Here is a 21,816-nt window from a genome sequence, read left to right on the forward strand (position 1 = left end):
AAAGGTCGGGCGGCCTCGGGGCTGTCCCAGCGGGTTCCTCACTGCGGGCACCACGGCCGTGGGAGCTCTGCATCCCCCCAAAAACGCCGGCAAAGAACCGCACCGAGCTCTGGCCCTCCGCGCGCGATGCTGCGCCCGCAGGGACGGCAACCCAGGGCCCTCACCCGGGGCACGTCCCGGTCCTGCCGGGCACCGAGCGCCCCCTCCCCGCGCGGTGCCGTCGGGCTGGGCCGTCCCGGGGCGCCCCCGGACCCGGCGCCTCGCTGCCCCCGCGCTGCCCCCGCGTCCTGCCCGGGCCCCGCGCCCCGACGGCGGCGTCGCCTCCCCGCGACAGCGCCCGCCGCGGCACCGCCACCGGCAGCCGTCGGGCCGGGGCGCCGCGTCCACGCTGGGCAGCGGCAGCCCCCAGCCCCCAGCCCCCGGCCCCCTGCTCCCAGCCCCCAGCCCCCTGCCCCCGAGCCCTGCCCGTACCTGCCCGTAGCTGCCGGTGCCCGCGCGGTCCGCGGGCGTTGCGCCCTGAGGCCGGCCCGGGCCGGGCCCTTCCGCCGCCGCCGCGCCCCGCCCCGGCCCCGCCCGCCCCGTCGGAGCCCTCCGGGGCCCCGCGGCCCCCCCCCCGGCCGCCTCGGGCCCGGCTCCGTCCCCGTCCCCGTCCCCCCGCCGGCCCGGCCCGGGGCAGCCCCCCCCTGTCCCCGGCCCCGCGCGGGGCGGCTCCGGCTCTGCCCGCCCCGGGGGTGCCTCGCTCCGGGGCCGCCTTCCCCGCGCCCCCCCCGGGGCCGTGCAGCAGCCGGGGGGCGCCGCTGCCTTTGGCCCCCAAGCGCAGGCGGCTGCAGCGGCGTTTGCGCCGGGCTCATGCTCCGAAGGGAGCTCCCAGCCCCGTCCTGCCGGCACGGCAAACTCCCCGTTAGCAGCTGTGTTTACTATCAAGACCGCTGCTGGGCACGGTTCCCTGCAGGTGTTTTGTACACCGCCTGTCTTTCAAGCACAGACTGCACCGTGTTGATGCTTAAACAGAGCAGGAAGGCTGCCCCGGCCCCGGCAGGCTGCTCCCGAAAGGTGGTGATCTCTTGCTGGGATAAATGATCTCTGCTTCCACAAAATGACAAGAAAACCGAAGGACATCTCGCAAAGCCAGAATAGAAATCAGCAAATGGGTAAAAAGCTCTTTGGTTTACTTGAGGTGGAACACGAGTGCTGGGATGAGGCCGCGCACCCACGGCCGGGTTGTTGGCCCTTCTCAGACTTCAGCTGCACATTTGCATTTTATGTCTTAATCTCATCCTCACGTCTGTTACACGCCGGTTCCTGCTGATCACACAATTAGTCCTTTGGGGGTGTTACAGGTGTAGCCTCAGATACGTGTGTTTTCTGTGTTTTCCCACACCAGGGCCAGTACACGCTGTGCCAGCAAGGTGCAACCCCTGAACCCAACAGTCCCTCACAAACATGGTTTAGAGGTAAAACCCCGAGCATCTTGAGTGACTGTGGGAGTCGTTAACTCCTGACAGCAGAACAGTAAACGTGTATAAAACTCCTTGGAACCATAAATTGCTGCACAGTGGCTCAGCATTGTAAAACGTAACGATTGCTAGGAAAAGTAATCACAGATTCTTGTTCAATCAAGACTTGGTCAGACTTTCCCAAATGTCCCTGTGTTTTGTTGTTTGGGAACAAAAGGGATTTTTACTTTTAAATTGCACCAGAGTTCCTCCTACCATTATGTCAAAACTGGAATGTGGGATTGTGTTTAAACAGTATTTTCAAGTGAAGCTAGAATGAACAGGTTTCACGGTGAATACCGGGACTTACCCAGTTTCTAACCTCTGTCCTGTCAAAATAATTGCCCTTCTATTGCTACTTATTTCCCTGGAGAACAATGTCCATTAACAACACTGGCAGCTCTAATGCTGAAAATAGAGCAGGCTCCATTTGTTCAGTAGGTTGAAAAATCAGCTGTGAAGCCAATGAAGCCAAATGACCTTGGATTTTGCTTGACTTTGCGTTGTCTCTCTACTTGCTTCATGAGAAAGTTTATTTCATAAGCAAAAACCTCCTGCTAAAAATACAGCTGAAAAACACTGCGATGATCTCCTCTACACCCAGGGCATTGTGTGTTATGTTAGCGTGATGCACTACTGACAGTGGTTAAATACAGCTGAGAAATTAGGTACACGGGACAAACTGGCACAGAAAATGGCACCATCGATCTAATCTGTAATGTCTAAAACATCAGCTGGTCCTAAATGTACCTGGTAAAGTTAAATATTTTAATGGTGACTGAAGTTGATACAAAGAAGGTTGAAAAGGCTTCTGGGATAGCTGTAAGTGAAGATGTAAATAAAGATTTAAAAAATAAGATAAATAAGTGGAGGTGTTTGTGCCAGAGCCCAACTCAGAGATCCTGGGACAATTCCACAGGGAAGAAGTCACGCAGCAGTCACACTCAGGTCACTGGACAACCCGTACAGCTTTTCATAACTGGTTCTTTCATTTATGTAAACCCGCATTTCTTCTGGCCCAATGATGCCCCTCAGCAGGGGGGGTGGGCGCCATCCGGGGTGTCCAGCCCTGGTGCCGTGGTGCCACCGCTGCTGCCGGGGCCATCACACTGCTCAGGGAGCTGCCCTTCTGCGGCAGCATTTGGTGAGTGGAAAAGTTCTCTGAGACCCAGAAATGGAGAGGGAGAGGTGCTTTGTTTTTTATTATTATTTTTTTTTTATTTTGTGTTTATCTACCCAGCCTCTGCTGGAGCCCCACACCGTGCTGCCCCCCTCCGGAGCCGTCCTGGCCCAAGGAGGCAGCACAGCACTGGCTGCAGTCCTACCCAGGGCTCAACGTGTGCACCGTTCAGGACCTAATTAGGATGCCATTTAACTGCGAGATGTACGTGCTCAATACCAGTCACTTCTGCAGCGAGGCTTCCAGTTGGACAACTGGTGTATGCAGGCAGCCCTCCTGCTCACAGGAGCGGGAGCAGCGCACGGCTCCGCGTCGCCTGGATTCACCCGCTGCTTGTGGTGAGGAGCTGCAGCCCGTGCAGCAGGAACACTGCTGTTCTGCACTGTCTAGTGAAATGGCATCACCTGTTCCTAACTAGGGTGCAACCAGGCTCATTCAGCACTTTAATTGCTTGGTTTATCAGAAACACGCCATTACTAAACAAAATAATATACTGAGTAATTTAGTTTTAACCGGTGAAGTCACAGTCAAAGGATACTGAACATCTAACCAGCCGAGTTACACGGGTAATCACCACGTATAAAACCTTTTAACTAATCTCTGTTTGCGTTACAAAGATCAGGCAGTAAAGTGAAGACTGGTGTGTTTTACAGCGGGAGGCAGGAGGGAAGCTGTCCCCACGGGCCGTTCCCACAGCCGCTGCGCTGGCGGCCGCTGCCTGGCGCCGAGGGGCTGGGAGCGGGGGGGTGATGGGGTGGTGGGGCAATGGGCGGCGGGGTGGCGGGGTGGTGGGGTCCCTGCAGGGACATGCACTGCTGGGGTATGGGCTCCATGCGCTCCCTCCAATTCAGGGAGCTCCAACTGCCCTGTTTGGTTCAGAACAGGAAAGAGGGGACAAAACCTATTTCAGGCCCAAATTACTTTAGCCCATCTATTAACGACTGATAATTTAACCCTATGGCTGCACACCTCTGTGGTCTTAAAACTAGCAGGATGCACAGCACAAGGGCTCGGTGCTCAGGCAGGGATTAGCCACAGGTGAAGTTACTCCCAGATACACTCTGTGTTCAGTGACGTGACAGGGAAATAATTGCATTAATTTGCTTTTTCTGCCATAAAGTTTAGTGGGAAAAATGACCGCCCTGCCTTTGCTCCAGCTTCATGGGGTAGGCAATAGCCCAGGGTGCCTTCGGCGTGCTGGGTCCTGGGAGCGCAGCACAGCTGGTAAAGCATCGGCGGAGCTGGTGCAGACGAGGAAGCTCTGCAGAGGTCCCCGGCTGCTGCTTTATGGGCCCTTTCCCATGCTCTGGGGGAGAAATGTAAAATATTCTGTGACCAATGAACTTTTATAACAAGAACAAGACTAAGGGATGATTACTAGTCGTGTTTATCTCAAGGAACATGTTGTACCTTTCAGGATTGATTATGTAAACTTGAGTGAGAAGGTCTTAAAATGTAACAGAGAAGGAACTGTAGCAATATAGCATTATGAAAACACCGTGATTCATGGTGACTCTGACTAGTAACTAGATTTAGCCATGCTTCACGACAATCGCATCTTCTTTGGGGACTGCAGCGTGTTTTTAATTTCAAGTGAATAAATACATACATAAACATATAAATGCATATGCTTTTCCATCTCTAGAAGCATATCTGAGACAAAAAAAGAGTAGAAAGAGCCAGAGAAATGATCACGTATCATCATGCTGCATAGGGCCAGTCTCATTCAGCTGTTTGGAAATCCTGGAGTTCTGATTTCGGGTGAGCAGGAGGAAGGAAGGCCGGCAGTGACACAGCCTCGCGCCTCCTCAGCTCTGCGTCAGCCAGCTCGGGCAGGGGCCTCGCTCGTGAGCTGCGTCCTTCTGCGCCCAGCGCTGCCACTGCTTTGGAAGCGCTGCCCGCAGCAGCCTTGGCAGAGTGGGAGCGGGGTCCTGGGCAGTGTAGGGCAGCGCCCCGAAAGCACTGGGGAGTCAGCCCTGCTGAGGGACCTGAGCCCCCCGGCTGCTTCAGGAGGGATGTTGAGAGCCAGAGTGGGTATGGGAATCTGACAAGAATGCGCCAAAGCATGGGTGGTGATACAGGAGAGAAAAAAATGCCAGGAACATGTCGTCTGTGGTCCTGGAGCTGGATGTGTTTTTGTGTTTATAGATCGGGCTGTGTTGCAACCGGGCCAGGGAGCAGGAGCGACTCCCAGGTCAGCCCCGGAGCCCGAAGCGTGATCTCAGCGTGAGGCAGGGGAAGCGCCGCATTAGCAGCATTACAGCCTGCACTGCGGCCTGCCGCGAGGAACTCGCCGCGCTGCATTCCGCGGTGCGCCGCGCACGGCACGGTGCCGGACAGCAAACCGTGCCCACGCCACCCACGTGCCCGCACCGCAGGTGCCCTGAGTGCCAGGCGGGACACCCAGCCCTGCCCTGCCGTGGCAGGGGGCATGGACGTGCCCTGTGTCCCACGTCCCCTGTCCCATGTCCCCAGCTCAGCTGGGTGCTGCATTAGCATGGGCCCGGTGCGTCCAGGCGCGCTGCCCTGCCTCTGTGCTCAGCGCTCTGTTAGCCAGCGTCCCTGGTCTTCACCAAGGAGCTTTCTGGGGGCTCAGCTGTGGGCTGCCGTGGGGAGAGTGGGTTAACGAGGCCGTGCCCTTTATGGTTTGAAGCACTGTGTGCTGGCTGTTATCTACGCTGGCACCATTTAGTTGTACTTTTCATGGTCAGGATGAGTAATGCACATACTGAAAAAATGCAGATCTTACTGCTGTGTGAAGGACGTGTTCTGCATGGGAAAGGGAATTAGGGAGCTGTGCCACAGCAGGTACCGTCGGGAGAGAGAAACTCCTGATTCATCCTGAATTTCTCTTTCTCCCTCTTTTTTTCATTCATGACTTTGTGTTCTCTCTTAAATCCTGCGGGTCTGGTTTCTCTCTGTGCCGAGTGCCTGCCTGGTGATTTCATTTAGAAGTGTGGAGGAAAAGCGCCCGTAAAATTAGGTCCCATGTTGCTGTGGTCTCCTTTGTGTTTTCTTTGTACTCACTGAACTAAAAAAGCAGTAAGACATAAAAAGGGAGATGAGATGCTTTTATAGCCAGAAACCAAGGGAGCCATGAGAACTGGCGGGCTGGAGGCTTGCTTTGCTAACACACAGCAGTTCACAGAGCTCCCCACGCCAGGGAAAGGGACACAACCCTGATAATGAGGTGGCCCTTAAATGGGGCAGGCTGCTGCTTGTCCTAATTGCAAGGCAGCTCTTCAGAAATTCTGCATTTCCTCACAAACCTCTCCAAGTCTTGCACTTTAATGGGTCCTTACCAACATGCCTACAATCTCCGCTCCGGGGCTGCCTCTGCACGTGGGTGAAGCCCAGCTCGTGGGGCTGGGGTGTCGCTCCCCCCCTCTCCTCAGGCACCAGTTACACTCTGACAAACTCTCACTCTTCCCCAGTGCCTGTCCGTGATCAGCGCTCTCTGCCTTGGTGCTGGCAACAGCTTTGCCTGGTGAGGCTGGCGGAGGAGGGAGGACACGTCCGTGCCCGCACGCCTGCCCGGTCCGTCCTGTTCGCGGGGAGATGCCGGCGTCAGGATTAGTGCCAGAGCTGCCCTCAGAGCGTCTCACTCCGGAGGCAGCTGCTGCAGTCACTGCGTAAGGTGACTTACTCACACCTGCCTGGCACCGCTCACACGCTGTCACCGCTTGGGGCTGCTTGCTTGGGATGCTCCAGCTCATCGTTGGGATGCTGGAGCTCAACCTGAAAGCAGTCCTGCCCCGAGTGGGTCTGGCTGATGGAGAAAGCTGGTGTTCGGCAGGGCTGGGAGTCACGGGGCAGTGCCTGCCGCCCCCATTGCATTCCTTGTGGTGTCTGCTGCAACGGGCACTGACACCTTGGTGCTGCAGCAATGATTTTGTACAGCTGAACACCTGCCTGCCCCACGTCTCCGTGTCGCATGCCCTGGCCCCTCGCAGCATCCAAGCAGTTTAAGCCTGGGTGCAGCTGAGGCCAGGGAGCCCCAGACCATGTCTGCAAGCAGAGGGGAGTCATTTCTGTGTGTCTAAAGCATCTCTTGCTTCAATACAGACTTCCTGGGAAGTAGTGGCAGCTGCTACCGGGGCTGGTGAGGCAGAACTGATTTTCTTACAGCCAGGGGCTTTGATTGCAACCTGGCTTCAGGGCATGAAGGAAAAGTACTCTTGAAAGCCCGGTTCTTTGTGCTAGAAATGCAAGAGAAGGGCATTTTCCTGCAGTGGCAGCTTGGCTGTGAGTGCCGAGGGGTGGGAGCCAAAAGTTTGCCCTGCGGCTGTGGGGTTGTGAAGCCTGGGCCCTGCCTTGTGGGACCAACGGCTGCTGGCGCGGCTCCGGTGCTCCCTGGAGCACAACCTCAGAGCCACGCCAGCCCCTTCGCAGGTGCCTGGAGGACGGCCCCAGCACTGGCAGTCACGGGGCTGGCTACCTGCTCTCTGCAATGAAGGGGTAAAGTCGCACACACCACTGCTCCTGCAACGTGTCCCAGCCTCCCCAGGATTCCTCTTTATCCCAAGGCACCAGTGGAGGCTGGAGCCTGAAAGGGTTTTCCATAGGCATGTGCTGGAGATGCCTTTCCCCAGCCCAGCCCCATTGACATTCATGAGGCATTCAGCTTCCAAACCTGTTGGCCTGCTGCCGGCGCTCCCTGCTGCCTTGCAGCTCTGAGGCCGTGGATTTGGTCTTGGGGAGCCAGGACCCTCGTCCTCCCCCAGCAGGGGTGTGTGGGGATGTGTGGGGCTGGCAGGGCACCCTCCGTGCCTGTACCACGCTGGCCGGGCACCCCCAGGTCCCCTCGTGCGGGGAGATTGAGCCGCCAACCTCACTGCACGCTGTTCCCATGGAGCTCGAGCCAAGCTGCTCAATAGCTTTGAATTTATGATGTTCAGCAGGTGTCAGACCCAATTCTCCTACCATTCCACAGACCTTTCTGGTGTTTCAGATGACTCAGGAGTTCAATAAAGTTCAATATTTAATTCATGATGAAGTAATCAATTTCTGGAGCTGCTGCGAAGGCTGCCTGCCTCCTGAGGGCTCTTCCTATGAAGGACAAAACGCTGCTCCTGCCCCGAGGAGCAGGCACAGAAGTCACCCGCAGACAACCTGTGGTTCTGCAGCCCCTGGGGGCAGCTCAGCCTCCAGCTGCCCCCGGGGCTCACGGCAGGGTCAGGGGGAGGCGACCCCTCAGCAGTTTTACTCCTGGCCGGGTTGTGTTTTCCCCCAGAAGTACTGCAGTTACCAGGTGTGCCGTTCGCCCCCTTCCTACACCTGATTTCTTGTAGGATTGGTGCCACCCTGTTTTAGAAGGCTTTTGCTTAAAGAACTTTCAGAGGTGTCACTGGTGGAAGTGCCATCTGTCGGGTTCTGCTATAACAAGAACTTCACGGCACTGCAGGGCTTTATTTATTTATTTTTTTCTTATGAATTCCCAAGTAGATATGAGAAAGATGTGGGAACCAGTCTGTGGCAGCACATGGAAGCAGCACGTGATGCCTGACTGCCAGCGATGTGAAGGGTGCCTGCGGAGCCGCACCAAGGGCACGGCTCCTGCCCTGGGCCACATCCCCCCAGCCGCGCCTCGTGGCCCACCCGTGGGGGCAGCAGCTGTGGCATGGCGGGGGCACGGCCGTGGCCATTGCATGCAGGTGCTGAGGGAGCAGCACATGGCCATGGCCCTGCTGTGTCCCGCAGGGTGCCAGGTGCTGGGCCGGCTCCACGGAGGGAGGTGGGCTGCTGGGAGCCCCCAGCTGCGGATCAGGACGTGGTGGCTCCCTGCTGGGCTGGGCTGCGGCCTTCACTGGGACCTGAGCACCTCATCAGGCAGGGCTGGGCTCCTCTTTTGGCTGCGTAGTGCCAGCAACCTGAGAACGGCTCCTGTCTGCCCTTGATAAATGCCTCAACACCAAGTGATGATGCCCTTGCTCCTGACCAGGACACGTATGACACATCGTGCCCCATGGCTGCAGCCCCTACTGCCCTGTCCCATCCCCACGTCCCAAGATGCCAGCGGGATGGCACAGGGTGGTGCAAGGGGCAGCAGGTGCAGGGGGTTTCCTTGGGGCAGCAGATTGCTTCATCAGTGCCAGCTGATTTAATTGTGCTCTGGGGGCTCAGCTGGGGGTGGTGGTTTGGGTGGGCTTGGGGCAGAGCTGTGCTGTCACCTCCCCTGCTTGTAGCTGCTGTGTCGGTGTGAGCTGGGCAGGGAGCTGCTGCCTGCTGTGTGTGCACGTTCTGATGAAGAACCAAAGAACTGCGGTGTGTCCCGCTCTGAAGTGTTTCTCAGGTAGACTTTGTGTTGTTTTTGCTTTTCCTCAACTTTCAATCTTCATGAGGTTACAGCCTGTAAGAGCTAGAGTTAATGTTGCTTCTAGGAGCTCTTTGCATGTGTAAGAAGTTGTCTCAGGTGCTCCCGAGCCAAACTGGCTCCCACATAAAGGAGAATCAGCCTGGAAGGAGGCGTTCTGTAAGATGCTGTCTGGCTTAGACCTGCTCTGCCTTCCTTGCTGCTGTAGTCACAGCAGCTCAGTGCCATTTCCCCTTGCGTTACAGACGTGGTGTGTGTTTGGCCCCTGCAGGCTGTCCCAGCTTTCCCCCCTGTCTGTTCCCTGCTGTCCCAAACAGCCAGGGTTGGGGTAAGGAGCACTACTGCTGGGGGGACCCAGCAAGTAAGGGTGGCTGGGGCAAGCCGCTGGCTGCTCTGAGTGCCTCATCCTTGCCCATTAGAGAAGGGGCTTTGGGGCAGGGTGAAATCCATTCTCTTCTCCCTGATGGCCTCCCAGGGCTGCTCAAGAGCTTGTCTGAAGGGAAGCACCAGGCATGATGTGTGTGCCTGCAGGTCAAACCCGCAGCTCCTCTCTGCCTTGTGGGCTGCAGACAAGTACTGAAACCACAGGTGGCACCGGGCACTTCGGCCTGGCCTTTCCTCGGGTTGTGCTGCCAAGGCAGCACTTAGATTTACAGAAACACGACTCTCTTTTAGGCCACATACTCCTGGGGAGTTTGCTGCACAGCAGTCCTGGGGCAGGCACGGGAAAGTGCTGGCATCTCTTGGGCTGCCTGCAGGGAAACAACTCGCACATTGCTGCTTTAATAGGTGAGGTGGGGAAAAAATAGGAACAAGCACTTACTCAAAAATATATCTTTATTTTTTCAGTTTATCAGCTATTTAAATAATCCGATTAAAATATATTTTATTGCACATTAAAGAACCTTTCTGGATTCTCACTTTCCTATATAAAATAAGTTCATCTAGAGAGAGAAAGCAGGAGAGGGACTTTGCACATTGACACACGCACGCGCGTGTGCGTTCACTATGAAATCCCCAAGCAGCCAACCCAGTGCAGGATCTGCTGCTCAACATCTACACAGTGTGCTCTGGTCGGCTACAGAGAGGCTGCAGTAGGCAGGGCCGGGTGCAGGATCTGGGGCTGTGGGAAGGATGCTGTTGCTGCCGGGTATCCCTGGATGGCCCCTGCGGGGCCCAGAGCCAGCTCTGCCGGTGTTTGGGCAACAAGCTGCAGGGCGTGAGCCTGCTGGAAGACAGCTACAGGCTCGGGAAGGAAAGCCACAGCTCTGCTTCATGCTCGGACAAAGCCAGTGTTGCTGTCGCCTGGCTGCCAGGTGCTCCTGCTCGCGGAGGTAAGGCGGGGACCTCTGTCGAGGAGGTCTCGCCTGCAGGACGGGCAGGGGCAGCAGAGGATGGGCAGGGGCAGCAGCCTTGAACAAATGGCGCAAAGCCTGGCGCTGGCTCTGCCCAGCACGGTGGCAGTGCAGGGAGGGTCTGGTGCATGGGAGGCAGGCTGTGGGGTGTGTGTGGGGCTGGGGACACAGCAGGGGGGCAGAGGCGCCCTGTGCCCCCCTCCTGTCGGGGCGGTGCACAGAGCCTGGGCAGCAGCAGCCCTGCTGTGTCCCCTCCCTGGGCAGCACCACCACGGGCAGTGTTGGGGCACTGAACCGGCGGCTGCGGGAAGAAAAAGTCCTTGCCTGGGGTTGGGCAGGAAGAGAAGCCGGCTCCCTTTGAGGCTGCTGGGAAGTAATCAGTGGCTGAGCTTAACGAGTTACTCCAAGGCTACGTTTAAAGGCAGCTCAAGCAGCATTAAATGAAACAAGCTTGCAGAATACGCGGTTCATTACTCTAAGCTGAATTAGGCTTCGTGCCCTTTCCGATGACTATTTTGGGATGACTTAGGTTCTCCGACTCAAGCTGTGAATAACTTGCTTTACAAGCACATCGGTGACTATACTAACTCTTCACCCCAGAATAACAAGCTCTTCAAGCCACCTTTGGAATCAGGCTCCTAATCAAAACTCAGCTTGAGAGCTTTTCTTCTATTCATTTTCTTTTCTTCCCAAGCCTCTGTCCTTACCCTTCCTGAAAATGTCATGCTGCATTCCTGAAAGCCCCGGGTTTTTCCCACAAGTCAAGCCACACAGCAGAGAGCAATTAGTGTTGATAGTCAATGTGGCATCAATCTTCTGCTGTGGAGTAATTCCTGCCCACAAATAATGGGGTGCAGGTAGTTGGTTGCAAACACACGCCTCTGTTTGGCAAGACATCCCAGCTCAGTGCTACATCCTGCTCCAGCCATCTCCTGCAATAATTACCTTGGGAATTGATGTTGTTTGAAGTTCCTAATGTTTCTGAGCCCTTGGCTTTTGCGTCTGAGCTTTGCTCAGAGAATCTTAGGCTGCAAGTTCAATCCTTGAATAAGGGTCTGACCCAAGAGCCCTTCAGTGCTCGCTTGGGTGCGTGCCTTTCACCCCAGGCACGTGGGTCCAGCACCCACCTCTGACTTTGGCACCTGGATGAGCGGATAAATAACTGTCAGTGTTGCCCAGCCTCCAGTGTGTCGGGCAGCTGCTCCGTGAAGGCGGTCTCTAGCCGCAAAGTGCTGTAGTTTGGGGGGGGAGTCCTGGGCAGGTGGCTCTCCTGGGGCAGCGGCAGGCGGAGGGCGGTGTTGAAGGTGGGCAGGTCCTCGTCGATGCAGACGGGGTTGTCGTGGCCCTGCCGCTCCACATCGCCGACCTGAGGCTTCCCCGACCCTTCTCTTTTCCGGTCGTTCCACCACTTCTTCGCCTTTTGCCACTGGCGCCGCATTACGATGGAAAGCGAGTCGATGAAGAAGACCTCGACGATCTCAATGACGCAGACGACCGAGCAGCTCATCCAAAGGCCCAGCTGGCCGCCGAAGTTGGACAGAAGAATGACGATCTGGAAGAGAAGAGAGCACGAGGTCAGCAGCTCCTATGGGTGTGTGCCCGCAGGGATGCTGTGCCCAGGGCTTGGCGCAGAGTGCCGTGAGCCCTTCCCGTGCCGCCTGCGTGGTCCTCTCCTGCCCGCTCTGCTGTGGTGGGAGGCTGGTGAGCTCTGTGCGTGTTCGGGGTAGCCCATGGGGTTCAGAAGGGCTGTGAAAGGGCAGGACTGGGCACCCCAGGCTGCACCGGGTTTCTTGCCTCTGCCTGGACGGGACCCTCCGGTGGCTGGAGGAAAGCCTCCGGCCCGGCAGGACGACGAGCTGTCCTCCTGCTGTGTGCTCACCGTGTTCGTGGGATTCTCCGAAATGAATCTCTCATTCAGGTCTTTGTAAAACACCATGAGGTTTGCGAGGTCCGTCCTGAGAGGAGAAACAGAAGGCGGCTGAGGGTTTAGTAAAACAATAACATGAAACATACTGAAAAACTATGCAAATAACCAGTTGGACCAGTAGGGCTGGGCCGCTCTAAGGGAGCTTTTTCCCCAATTGCCATCATTAGGGCTGCTAAGATTATATCTGAGCTCGAGGTGCAAGCTAGAAACATATAAATGGAAACTTACTTGTTCAACTTGTTGATTTTTTGCCCTTTGTCCCAAGAGAGAACTCGAAGCATCCAATCCTGGAAAAAATATAGAAAATAATACTATAGCTGTGTGCACTTATGTAGAAATACCCTAGAAAGGGAGCTCAGGCTCCGCAGCTCCTGGGACCAGCTTGGGCTCCCAGACCAAATGCGTGACAAGCCAGCTGTCCCCAAGAGGACACAACCCAAACTTAGTGTCATGGCTAATGAGTATCCCCTGGCCCCTCTGCCACTGCATTGAACTTTGGGGTTTGTTTAGCACCTCCTTCTGCAGTCATGGCTAAGCAGAACTGGGAACTGACCTCTGACACGATGGACGGCCACTGGGCGATGCTGGTGGTGAGCGCCCACTCCTTGAAGCTGCGGGGAAGGGCAGGTTGTTAGCTGTGAGCCCAACGCCCCCGCGCAGCCCTACCGCTGCCCTGGGGCAGGGCTTACCTGCAGGCGTCTTTGCAGATTTGCTGGCAGCCCAGCTGCTCCTTCACGAACTTCTCGTGTAGTCTGTAGTAGCAGTACACTGCAAGAAGGGAACACAGGAGCTGTTTGAGAAGCTGGAGAGAAAAGCAGTGACCTTTTGCTGCCTATGCTGGAGTGAGGCGAAGGGGGTGTAGGTGGCCCCTGGGGCCATCGCCTCCATGATGGGGATAGCAAGATTTCCCCTACAAATATTGCAAAATACTGAGTAGTAGTTGTCACTTGCTGTAAGCATGCATGATTGCCTCACACAGTCAAGTCCTCCGCTCGGCACTCCTGTGGTGTGTGTGAGTGACAAGCAATAAGGAAAACTGTCAGACACAATCCAGACGAGAGGCAGCTCCCATGCTCTGCGGTGTGAGTGCTGTGTGGGCTACAGATCCCCTTTCCCACCCGCTGTGTGGGTGCCAGGCGCAGGCAGGGCCGTGTTGTGCTGAGGGCTTTGCGGCTGGCATGGGGTGGGGGTGTCCCAGCACTTACTCCAGTTGGGATTCTTCTTGTAGTTGCAGTACTCTGCCCCGGCAGGTAACGGCTGCGTGTACTGGGCGCAGCCACAGGACTCCACCATGGCCTTCTGGAAGCAGGAGTGCAGGCAAATCTGGGGAGAGAAACCAAGACCTGGTGGCTCGGAAATGCGGGCTGCTGCCTTCTGCCCCGTGCTTGTGCAGCACTTGCCCCTGGCTCCCCAAAACCTCCACTGCTCGTGGCAGCAGCAACAAAATGGGAACCCCAATGAACACAAAGATGGGCAGAAAGTGCTGCGGAGCGTTTAGGTGATAGTGCAAGGAATAGGAATATAATCCTTTATGAGGGGGAGGACTGTGTGCATGCTCCCCCTTTCCTCGCAGCCCTGTTGTTGCTTTTTCCATCAAAACCTCCACAGAGGCTTTTGGTCTGCTGTGGCACCTGGTCCATGATTCAACAAGGTGGCGGAAGTGACTTGCTACTGAAAATGTTCACAGCTCTGACTGTTTTGTGTTGGTTCATGTCTGGAGATTGGAAATTGTAAGGATTAAAAGGGCAGTAGTCAGTATTTTCTACTAAAATGCTGAATCAGTTGGAGCAAGCAGGAACTGAGCTTTTCTTTCACAATTCCTAGTCATCTTTTTGTTCCCAGTCCCAGCCTTCCTGAGCCCTGAGTTTTCTTGAAGTACTGTTATTAAAGCCTCAGATAATGTCTGTGTGATCCTGCTAGGCAATACATCACAGCAGACTTTGGGTTTAATACCCATAAAATAAAAATCCAGCCGAGGAAAAGGATTTGCAGAAAGCAGCAGCTAATAATGTAATTGTGATTCTTCAAGTGGAGAGTATCAGAACAACTGACACTCTCCAAGAGGACCCAATTACAGAAACCAAGGAAAATTAGTGGAAACTTACTCTGTAAACAAACATCCTGCTATCTGGATACTGATTAGATGGTATCTGTTATTCTTGGAGTCCTAAAGGTCACAATTTCTGGCTTCAAGGGTTACTAAGCTGCAACATTTACTTGGCCAATATTTTCCAGTCTCACAGTGCTTGAAAATTGCCTAATGAGCTAATGTTCCTTCTTTATCTAGCAGGGTGCCTAAGGGAACTTCAAACATCAACCACTTAGGAATAAAACTCTGATTCTAAAAAGTGCTGCGGTATCTTGCATCAGTGATTAAAAGCAGTGACCCTATGCCTGGGCTGTTAACAATCTCAGATCCTGAACTACAGAATATTGTAGAGCTTTTTATGAAGGTAGTTTTCAAGCAATTGATAAAAAACAAATGCAACGGTGATTTACCTGGAGGGAGTAGCTCTTGTTATAGAGATTTTCTACTGGTATGTCAGCACCAGTCTCTGTACAGTCACTGTAGGGCTTGCTCAGCTTGCGGGACCGAGTCTGAGAACCAGAAAAGAGCAAATTTTGGTTTGGGAACATCAGAGAAACCAAAGAATCTCCTGGCAGCTCATTTGTGGTTGTAAAACTTTCAGTGATGGGGTGGTTTGAACAGCACGTTTACCTTCTGCCACCTCAAATGATTTGTCAAAATGAAGGTTTTCTGGTTTGTACAGTTCATTTCCCAAAGTGCTGTTCTAGCTTCATCTAGTGCCTCCGTATGCCACCTCTGCAGGAATACTGAGGTAGTATAACTGTGACAGTGAGGATTTTCCACAGCAGTCTTTCATCAGTCTAATTTCTCTCACTGCAGAGTCTTAGCGACCATGTACCACTTATCCTGAAGAGAAAGCACCTGGGGAGAGCTGCGCTGCCCCGAGCTGCTGCTCTGCTGGCTGCTCCTGCTCTGCGGGTAAAGCAGCACTTCGGGCTCCACTAGTGCTCAACAGCACCTCTCCAAAATCACTCCAAATGTTTGTATCTCCTTCAGGACCGTTTCCACGAACTGCTTTGACCCTTCCACTCTGTTGAATGCTAACAGCTTTTCCTGATCTGCAATCTATGCCGAGAGAGAAGAGCTGTGAAATGCCAAGTGCTGTGCCTGCACGTGGAGTTGGGAGCCCTCAGCTTCACGAGACCTGCCTCAGGTTAGGCTGTCTGCTTCCTGCAGCTGTACCTCCCTCAGCCCCAAACTCGCTATCTTTTTGATATAATTATCTACTTATAGCAAAGAAAGTGGCCCAAATGCGACAGGAAATGTCACTTATTTAAGAATCTGTTCACTCATCTTTGTACAGAGTTTACATTAGCGGCTGGTCCTTCAAAGGCTGATAAATGCCTGCCTAGCTGTAAGGTACTGACTGTAGAGCAACAGGTTACTGAGATCAAGCCTGACAGCAAGCATCACCTTTCTGTCTGCACTACAGAAACGCCAAGTCTCCAATCATGAATTTGACAATAAAAGGTAGGACACATTGGCTCTTTTAGAAATATGCCCAAACCTCTCTTTGGGGAAACACGGAAATGTATGATTTCAGTATTACAGGTGGGAAACTTCTGAAAAAAAACAAATGAAACCAGCTTTTGGTAGTTATTCTTTTAACTTCTGTAGACAATCTGATGCCAGGATACCTGCCTTGGCGAGCATACTCCCTGGCAGATGATCAATCCTTTTTATACATTATTATTTTTTGTCACAGCTTATGCCCCTATGAAAGCAAACTTGTTTATTTAGGTACTGAAATAATTTCCAAACTAAATATTTAACTGAAGTACTGAAACTGCTACCAAACAATGCCTTGTTTGCATTCCAAACATCTTGGAATATTTTTGGGGGTGGGGGTGTGTGGGAAGTCCTGGTATACAGCAGAAGTACATGAGTGATTAGGAACCTAGACGCTGACATTTGCATTTGGAAAACGTCCCTTGCCCTGCTCAGGCCTACAGAGTAGAGTGGTTGTGTGCAGCACATCCCTGCGTCCTCCTTCCCGTGTTTGGATGCAGGTACAGGGACTGATCCAGCCCCTCGGCTGCGCAGCCCTGTCCTGATAACCACAGCCCTGTCCTGATAACCACAGCCCCCTCAGCAGGCTCTCTGCAGTCTCGCTTCACTGGCAGTACAGCGATCACCAGATACAGGCTTTTGTTTTGGGTCCAGAAACTGTGTTGAGCTTCTGTTTCAGCTGATACATTAGGATGCAATCAGAACACTTCCTCATGCCAAATCTTAAACGCAGCCACCAGGATGTATTCACTCTTGTTTTTATACTATATGCAACGGTTCAAATCTACTGTGCCAAGGAACTCTTGCATTAAATATTGATATTCCTTCTGCAGTGGCTTTCTCCTGCATGGTGTAAGAGTTACAGAAGAAATACAGCTTTCTGAGGGTCTGCCTCCTTCCCACCATTCTCATTCTGATGCCTTCTATTTGTTTTTTAGGCAGCATTTATCCCTGCTGGTTAGACCAAGCAGTTGGTGCCCCAGCTTTTCAGACAGCTGGAAGATAGTTAGCTATTTGCACATTTTAAAGCAGTCAGCCTTGTATTTAATGTCTTTTCTAATGCATGGACTATCTAGATCTGGCACACCCAGCCGGGACAGATAAGCAGGATCCCTGATGCATTTGAACCAGCCATCAGTGAAGAAAAGGCAGAACTAAAGCGCTCACTTAACAGCCCATCCAGATGAAAGGAAAGTCTGGCTTGCCTGATGGCACTGCTTTCACTTCTCCACCACAGAAAGAAGCCCCTTGGGTCAAACGCCTGGTTTGCACTACACTAATTGGGGGAAATTTGATAGCCATTTGATGGCCATGCATTTGATAGCCCATCTCAGTGGCTGTGGATTTTGCTGTGAAAACAACACAGATACTGTAAAGCCAGGGGGCTGGAGAAAAGGTCCCCAGTAGCTGCTTGGTTTATAAAGAACAGATTTTCCATCCTCAGAAAAGAAAACTGTTCAGAATAGTGCTATCACAGGGTTTTCCTAGGGGTGCTTCAGCTGTACAAATGAGGAATTAGCTGCCCTCCCAGCTAGCTGTGTTCAAACACTGCACTGGTTCACATTTACACCTGGTTCATAGAAATAATGCCGTGCACCTGCAAACAAGATTGCTGTCACTCACAAAGTGCATCCCTATGGAGGTGGCCGCTGCAGTTTCGATTTCTGTGCCGATGTCCTCAATAAAGGGATACTCGTCTTGGTCATGGACAATGATCTTGGCTCCTGTTGATGTCACCAGGAAAGGGTTGTAGTCTGCTTCGTCGATGTACAGAACAACCTGCAATCCTGAAGAACAGAGATGGGGTAGGAGCAGTGTTAAACCAGAAGCCAGAGCCAATTTTTTCTCTTCAGGGAGGGCACCAGAGTTTACTCAACACTACCTGGCCTTAAGTGGAATTGTAACAGTCAGGCGATGCCTCTGCCATGCTAGACTGAGACACTTAGAGCAAGTGGTGTCCCTCTGCAGCCCCAAGTACAACAAACAAACAACGACTCCTTAGAAGGCAGCTGAAACTTACTTTAAGAAGTTATATAACTGGAAAGCAGTAATTTCAGATGGAAAACATTAGTGATGCAATGATATTATCTTTGTATTCTCTGGCAACAGTTTGCACTAGTTCAAACAGGCACTTCCCCAATCAGACTGCACATCTAGAGCCAACACATCAATCACTCTCCAGCAGGATCCAGTTCACTGAACCGCTCGTTATCTAATAGTTCCTCCGCAAGCAAAGTTTCCTTACCGTACTCGCTGCCTCCGGTGGAGGTGCTCAGGATCGTCCCATTTTCTCCACTGTTGAAGGTATAGCAGTTGCCGTGCAGGGGGTGATGGAAACGGGTGAAATGCCTGAAAGAAACCAAATATTGTTGCATTGCCCTCTGCAGTTTTAACTGGCTCTGGCAGAAACTCAGCAGGTTTGGACTTTTTTTTTTTTTTTGGCCAATAACATAGCAGGACTAGATTTGGATTTTTCTGTTCCTTTTTTTTTTTTTTGTGTGTAAGCACTTTATTTTCCTGAATTTTTTTTCTTTTTCTTTTTTTCCCTTAATATCTTGAAACTACATGGAAATATGATCTGGTTTAACAGCACCAGGAAATGAAAGATTTCAGAGGTTTTAGTGTGGGAGTCGGGGCTGAGAGAGTGGGGGGGCAGATTTCTGAACTAGCAGGAAGGTGGCAGTGGAGGGGGCAGAGTCCTTTCTCATTCAACAGTCAAGTGTCCAAAGGAACACGAATCTTCATTTTTCAGAAAAGATGTCACAGCCACGGCCGTGTAGGAGAGGCTGAGGAAACACCCTTGCAGTTCAAGCACGTTCATGTCTTTCCTGAGAACCTCCACTCCCAGTCAAGCAAATCTCTCTTAATTCTAATAAAATATTTTATGACTACAGACACAAACAAAATGCTTCCAGAAAAGCTTCAGCTCTACCTGCTAAGGTGAGAGTTACGATGCAGCTCACTTTGTACGTGGCAGTGGGAAAATTGCTAAAGCCATGTACAAGTGCAACTTCATCCCAAGGGCTGCACCTGGCAGCTCTGCCATTATCCCGGCATTAAGGGATGACTCTCCCACTACCAAGACACACGGGAATTGCACTGCAGCAATCATAAGCAGGTAGATCCAATTCTGACAAAAAACATGAGTTTATCTGAAATGTGGAGAGCAGAACACTGAGACAAATGAAATCAAAGACCATAATTGAAGTTCATTAAGACACGAATGTTTGCTTTCATTTAAAAACAGAGCTGGTTCTTGCTGGAATTCAGCAAACTCCAAATATTAAATTCCTACGTATGACATACTTGGAAATAAACTGGTAAGCTGGCAGGTATTTTCTGTGCACTGACCTTTTGTCACAAGATAGGCCATCAAAGAAACATGTCAATAGAAGGTCGTCAGCAGAATAACTCAATTCTTCTTTAGTCTCCAAGGGAATTTGAGCCATGATGTTCATGTAATGCAGTTTGTACCACTCTTGGATAGCATTAACACCAGAACTGAACGTATAAAGTGCACACTCACTGCTGTTGTTTGCATCGCACTGATAATTACAAAGGAGAAAAAGCATTTCAGACGGAAAGAAATGATATGTCCTATAAAGTCTGTGTGTATCATTTCTTTCCCACTGTAATAATCACATTTGAAGTTCTAGTGGCAGCAAGAGGACAAAGGGGCACCAAAAACCTTTCATTCAGGGCTAAATGATACAGTCAAATGCTTCAGGCCAAAAAGAAAGGTCACGGATGGCACTAAGTCTGTTTTGGCTAGACTTCAGGAAGGCGTTTCTCCTCCAGAGAGCGGGAGATGGATCTGCAGGCAGCAGCGGAGGCAGACTGGGCAGAGGGGTGGGCAGAGCTTTATTCACGATCACGCCACTAAGTGAGCAATAAAACCCCCCCAAAGAATACCCCCCCAAACACCCCCTCAGTGCCCCCAGCAGGAGGTTGCTGCCCAAGGAAGGGTGCCACTCACCAGCTGGAAGCCGATGATATCGTTTGAATCCCCGGAGTTCACGATGGAGGAGTCCTTGTGAAAGACGCTGCCCTCAATTTTCCTCTTCCTCCCGCTGCGGAGGTCAGTGGCCGTCCTGGAGAAGTCCTCAAACTTCAGCAGAGGGATCTGATTGAAGAAGTGGCTCTCCGTCTCGTTCCAGTCACCCGCCGAACGGCGCACCTTGGACTTGCCCTCTGAGAACCCGTAGAAAGTCTCCAGTGCTTTTTTTGTCTCTTTGTCCAGTTCTGACAAGTAGTCTTTCATCGAACTGTACCTGCGTTAGAGAAAACGGGAGAACATCGTGTCATTCACCGCACTCCCCACCTGACTGCAGCACGCTGCCCGCTGCGTGTCTCAGTGCTCAGTGGGTTCTTTGTCACAGACCCGCATCCATCGCTTCTGACCCCACTCATTTAAATCGGCGTGGGGAGAGGCCAAGAGGGCTCAGGGAAGGGACCAGGGAAGGGAGCATCGTAAGCAGAGCAGACTGAGCCGATTCCCGAGCTCCCGGGAGGTTTTGCCAGCAAGCCCGAGGAGGCAGCGCGTGTGGAAATGTGACTTCTGCAGCTGTGCCAGGAGGCAGCCGGAGAGCTGGACGGCAGGGAGGGACTGGGGAGGATAGCTGGCAGCAGAACAGACCTCAGCATAAAGCGTAATTTGGCAGGAAAAAGATATTGTTGATAGAAAAAGTCAAGGCATCCCCTAGGAAAAGAAAGGTAATGGAGTGACAGCTGCTCCCTCTCCCCTCTTCGGGAGATGTCACTGTTTGTAATCCTGGAACGGCCGTCCTAGGGAGAAGGAAATTTGAAGAGTGCCACAGACCCGCCAGGGGCCGTCTCCAGCAGAAAGCTAAACCAAGAGCTGTGGCTCGGCAGGCAGTAAGTGGAGAGAGATTGTGATCCACAGGTGTCTGAGAGCAAGAGCACAGAGCCGGTGTGTTAGCTGATGAGCTGTGAGGGAAGGGAAGGGAAGGGAAGGGAAGGGAAGGGAAGGGAAGGGAAGGGAAGGGAAGGGAAGGGAAGGGAAGGGAAGGGAAGCTGCTGAGGAGCAGTGGGGCTGTGCTGCCTGACGTGCCCGCAGCCAGGGCAGCGCGGGGCCGGGACTGGCAGCCCGGCGTCCACCACAGCCTTACTTGTAGGGGTTGATGTTGCAGATGGTGACGGCAGGGAAGGGCAGCTTCTGGAACTGGACCGTGACGGACACCGAGGCGCTGTAGTAGTTCAAGAGCAGCTCCGCGCACTGCCAGAGGATGAGCCCCACGGCGCTCAGCGTCAGCAGGATCCAGATGAACCTGCGCAGCCGTCCCCGGGACACGACGATGCGGCGGCAGCCGTGCGTGTTGGTGTTGAGGCAGTACCAGCGCATCAGCTCGCTCAGCGTGGGCGCCTGCGGGCCCCGCACCGGCAGCGTCCTCTTGATCCTGGCCGTGATCTTCTTCCCGGGGGCCATGGCGCTGCCTGCGGGGGCACCGCGGGGCTGAGTCCGGCCCCGACGTGCCCCGGACGTGCCCCGGAGCCCCGCTGCCGCCCGCAGGGGCTGGGAGGGGGCCGGGGCCCGCTCCTCGCCCCCGCCCGCGCCGCTTGTGCCGGTTTGTGCCGTCGGACGGGACGGGACGGGACGGGGCAGCCCCGTTCCCCCCGCCCGGCCGCGCTGTCCCGGGGCACCGCACCGCCCGCCGCAGACCCGAGGGGGCGGCCGGACCCAGCCCCAGCCCCAGCCCCAGCCCCCCTCACCTCGGCCGCCGTCCGGGCCCGTCGGGGCCATGCTGCCGCTGCGCTCCCGGCCCCGGCGCCGCCGCTGCTGGCTCTGCGGCCGCCCGGCCCGGCACCTACCCCCCGCCCGCCCCCGCGGGGCCCGCCCCGGCCCTGCCCTGCCCGGCCCTGCCCGCCCCGCCGCGCCCTGTGCGGGCACACAGCGCCGCCAGCCGGCAGGGACGGGAAGGGACGGGGC

At 53.9% G+C, this 21,816-nt stretch overlaps 1 protein-coding gene across 1 annotated transcript; it reads right to left on the reverse strand.

Moving 5' to 3' along the window:
• Positions 1–9,865: 9,865 nt before the first annotated feature.
• Positions 9,866–21,695, reverse strand: SCNN1G (sodium channel epithelial 1 subunit gamma). Its single transcript, XM_084295883.1, has 13 exons — positions 21,600–21,695; positions 20,999–21,323; positions 19,846–20,140; positions 19,221–19,414; positions 18,115–18,218; positions 17,493–17,656; positions 14,771–14,869; positions 13,477–13,594; positions 12,961–13,039; positions 12,825–12,882; positions 12,500–12,558; positions 12,224–12,299; positions 9,866–11,896 (listed from the first exon to the last, which is right to left on the reverse strand). Exons 1-13 carry the CDS (start codon positions 21,628–21,630, stop codon positions 11,510–11,512), a joined length of 1,989 nt encoding a protein of 662 aa, XP_084152009.1. The 5' UTR covers positions 21,631–21,695; the 3' UTR covers positions 9,866–11,509.
• Positions 21,696–21,816: the final 121 nt, after the last annotated feature.

This window comes from Netta rufina (genome assembly GCF_964035555.1).
Source record: "Netta rufina genome assembly, chromosome: 15".
In the NCBI taxonomy this organism is placed as follows: Eukaryota; Metazoa; Chordata; class Aves; order Anseriformes; family Anatidae; genus Netta; species Netta rufina.

Bases quoted from the DNA above. Each gene is read 5' to 3' on its own strand.
- SCNN1G (XM_084295883.1), bottom strand. From the start codon at position 21,630: ATGGCCCCGACGGGCCCGGACGGCGGCCGAG. The intron at 18,219-19,220 runs GTCAGTGCACAG...GGTTTCTTTCAG, and splicing joins GGCCTATCTTGTGACAAAAG to GCATTTCACCCGTTTCCATC. The intron at 11,897-12,223 runs GTGAGCACACAG...CTTCTCTTCCAG, and splicing joins CGGAGAATCCCACGAACACG to ATCGTCATTCTTCTGTCCAA.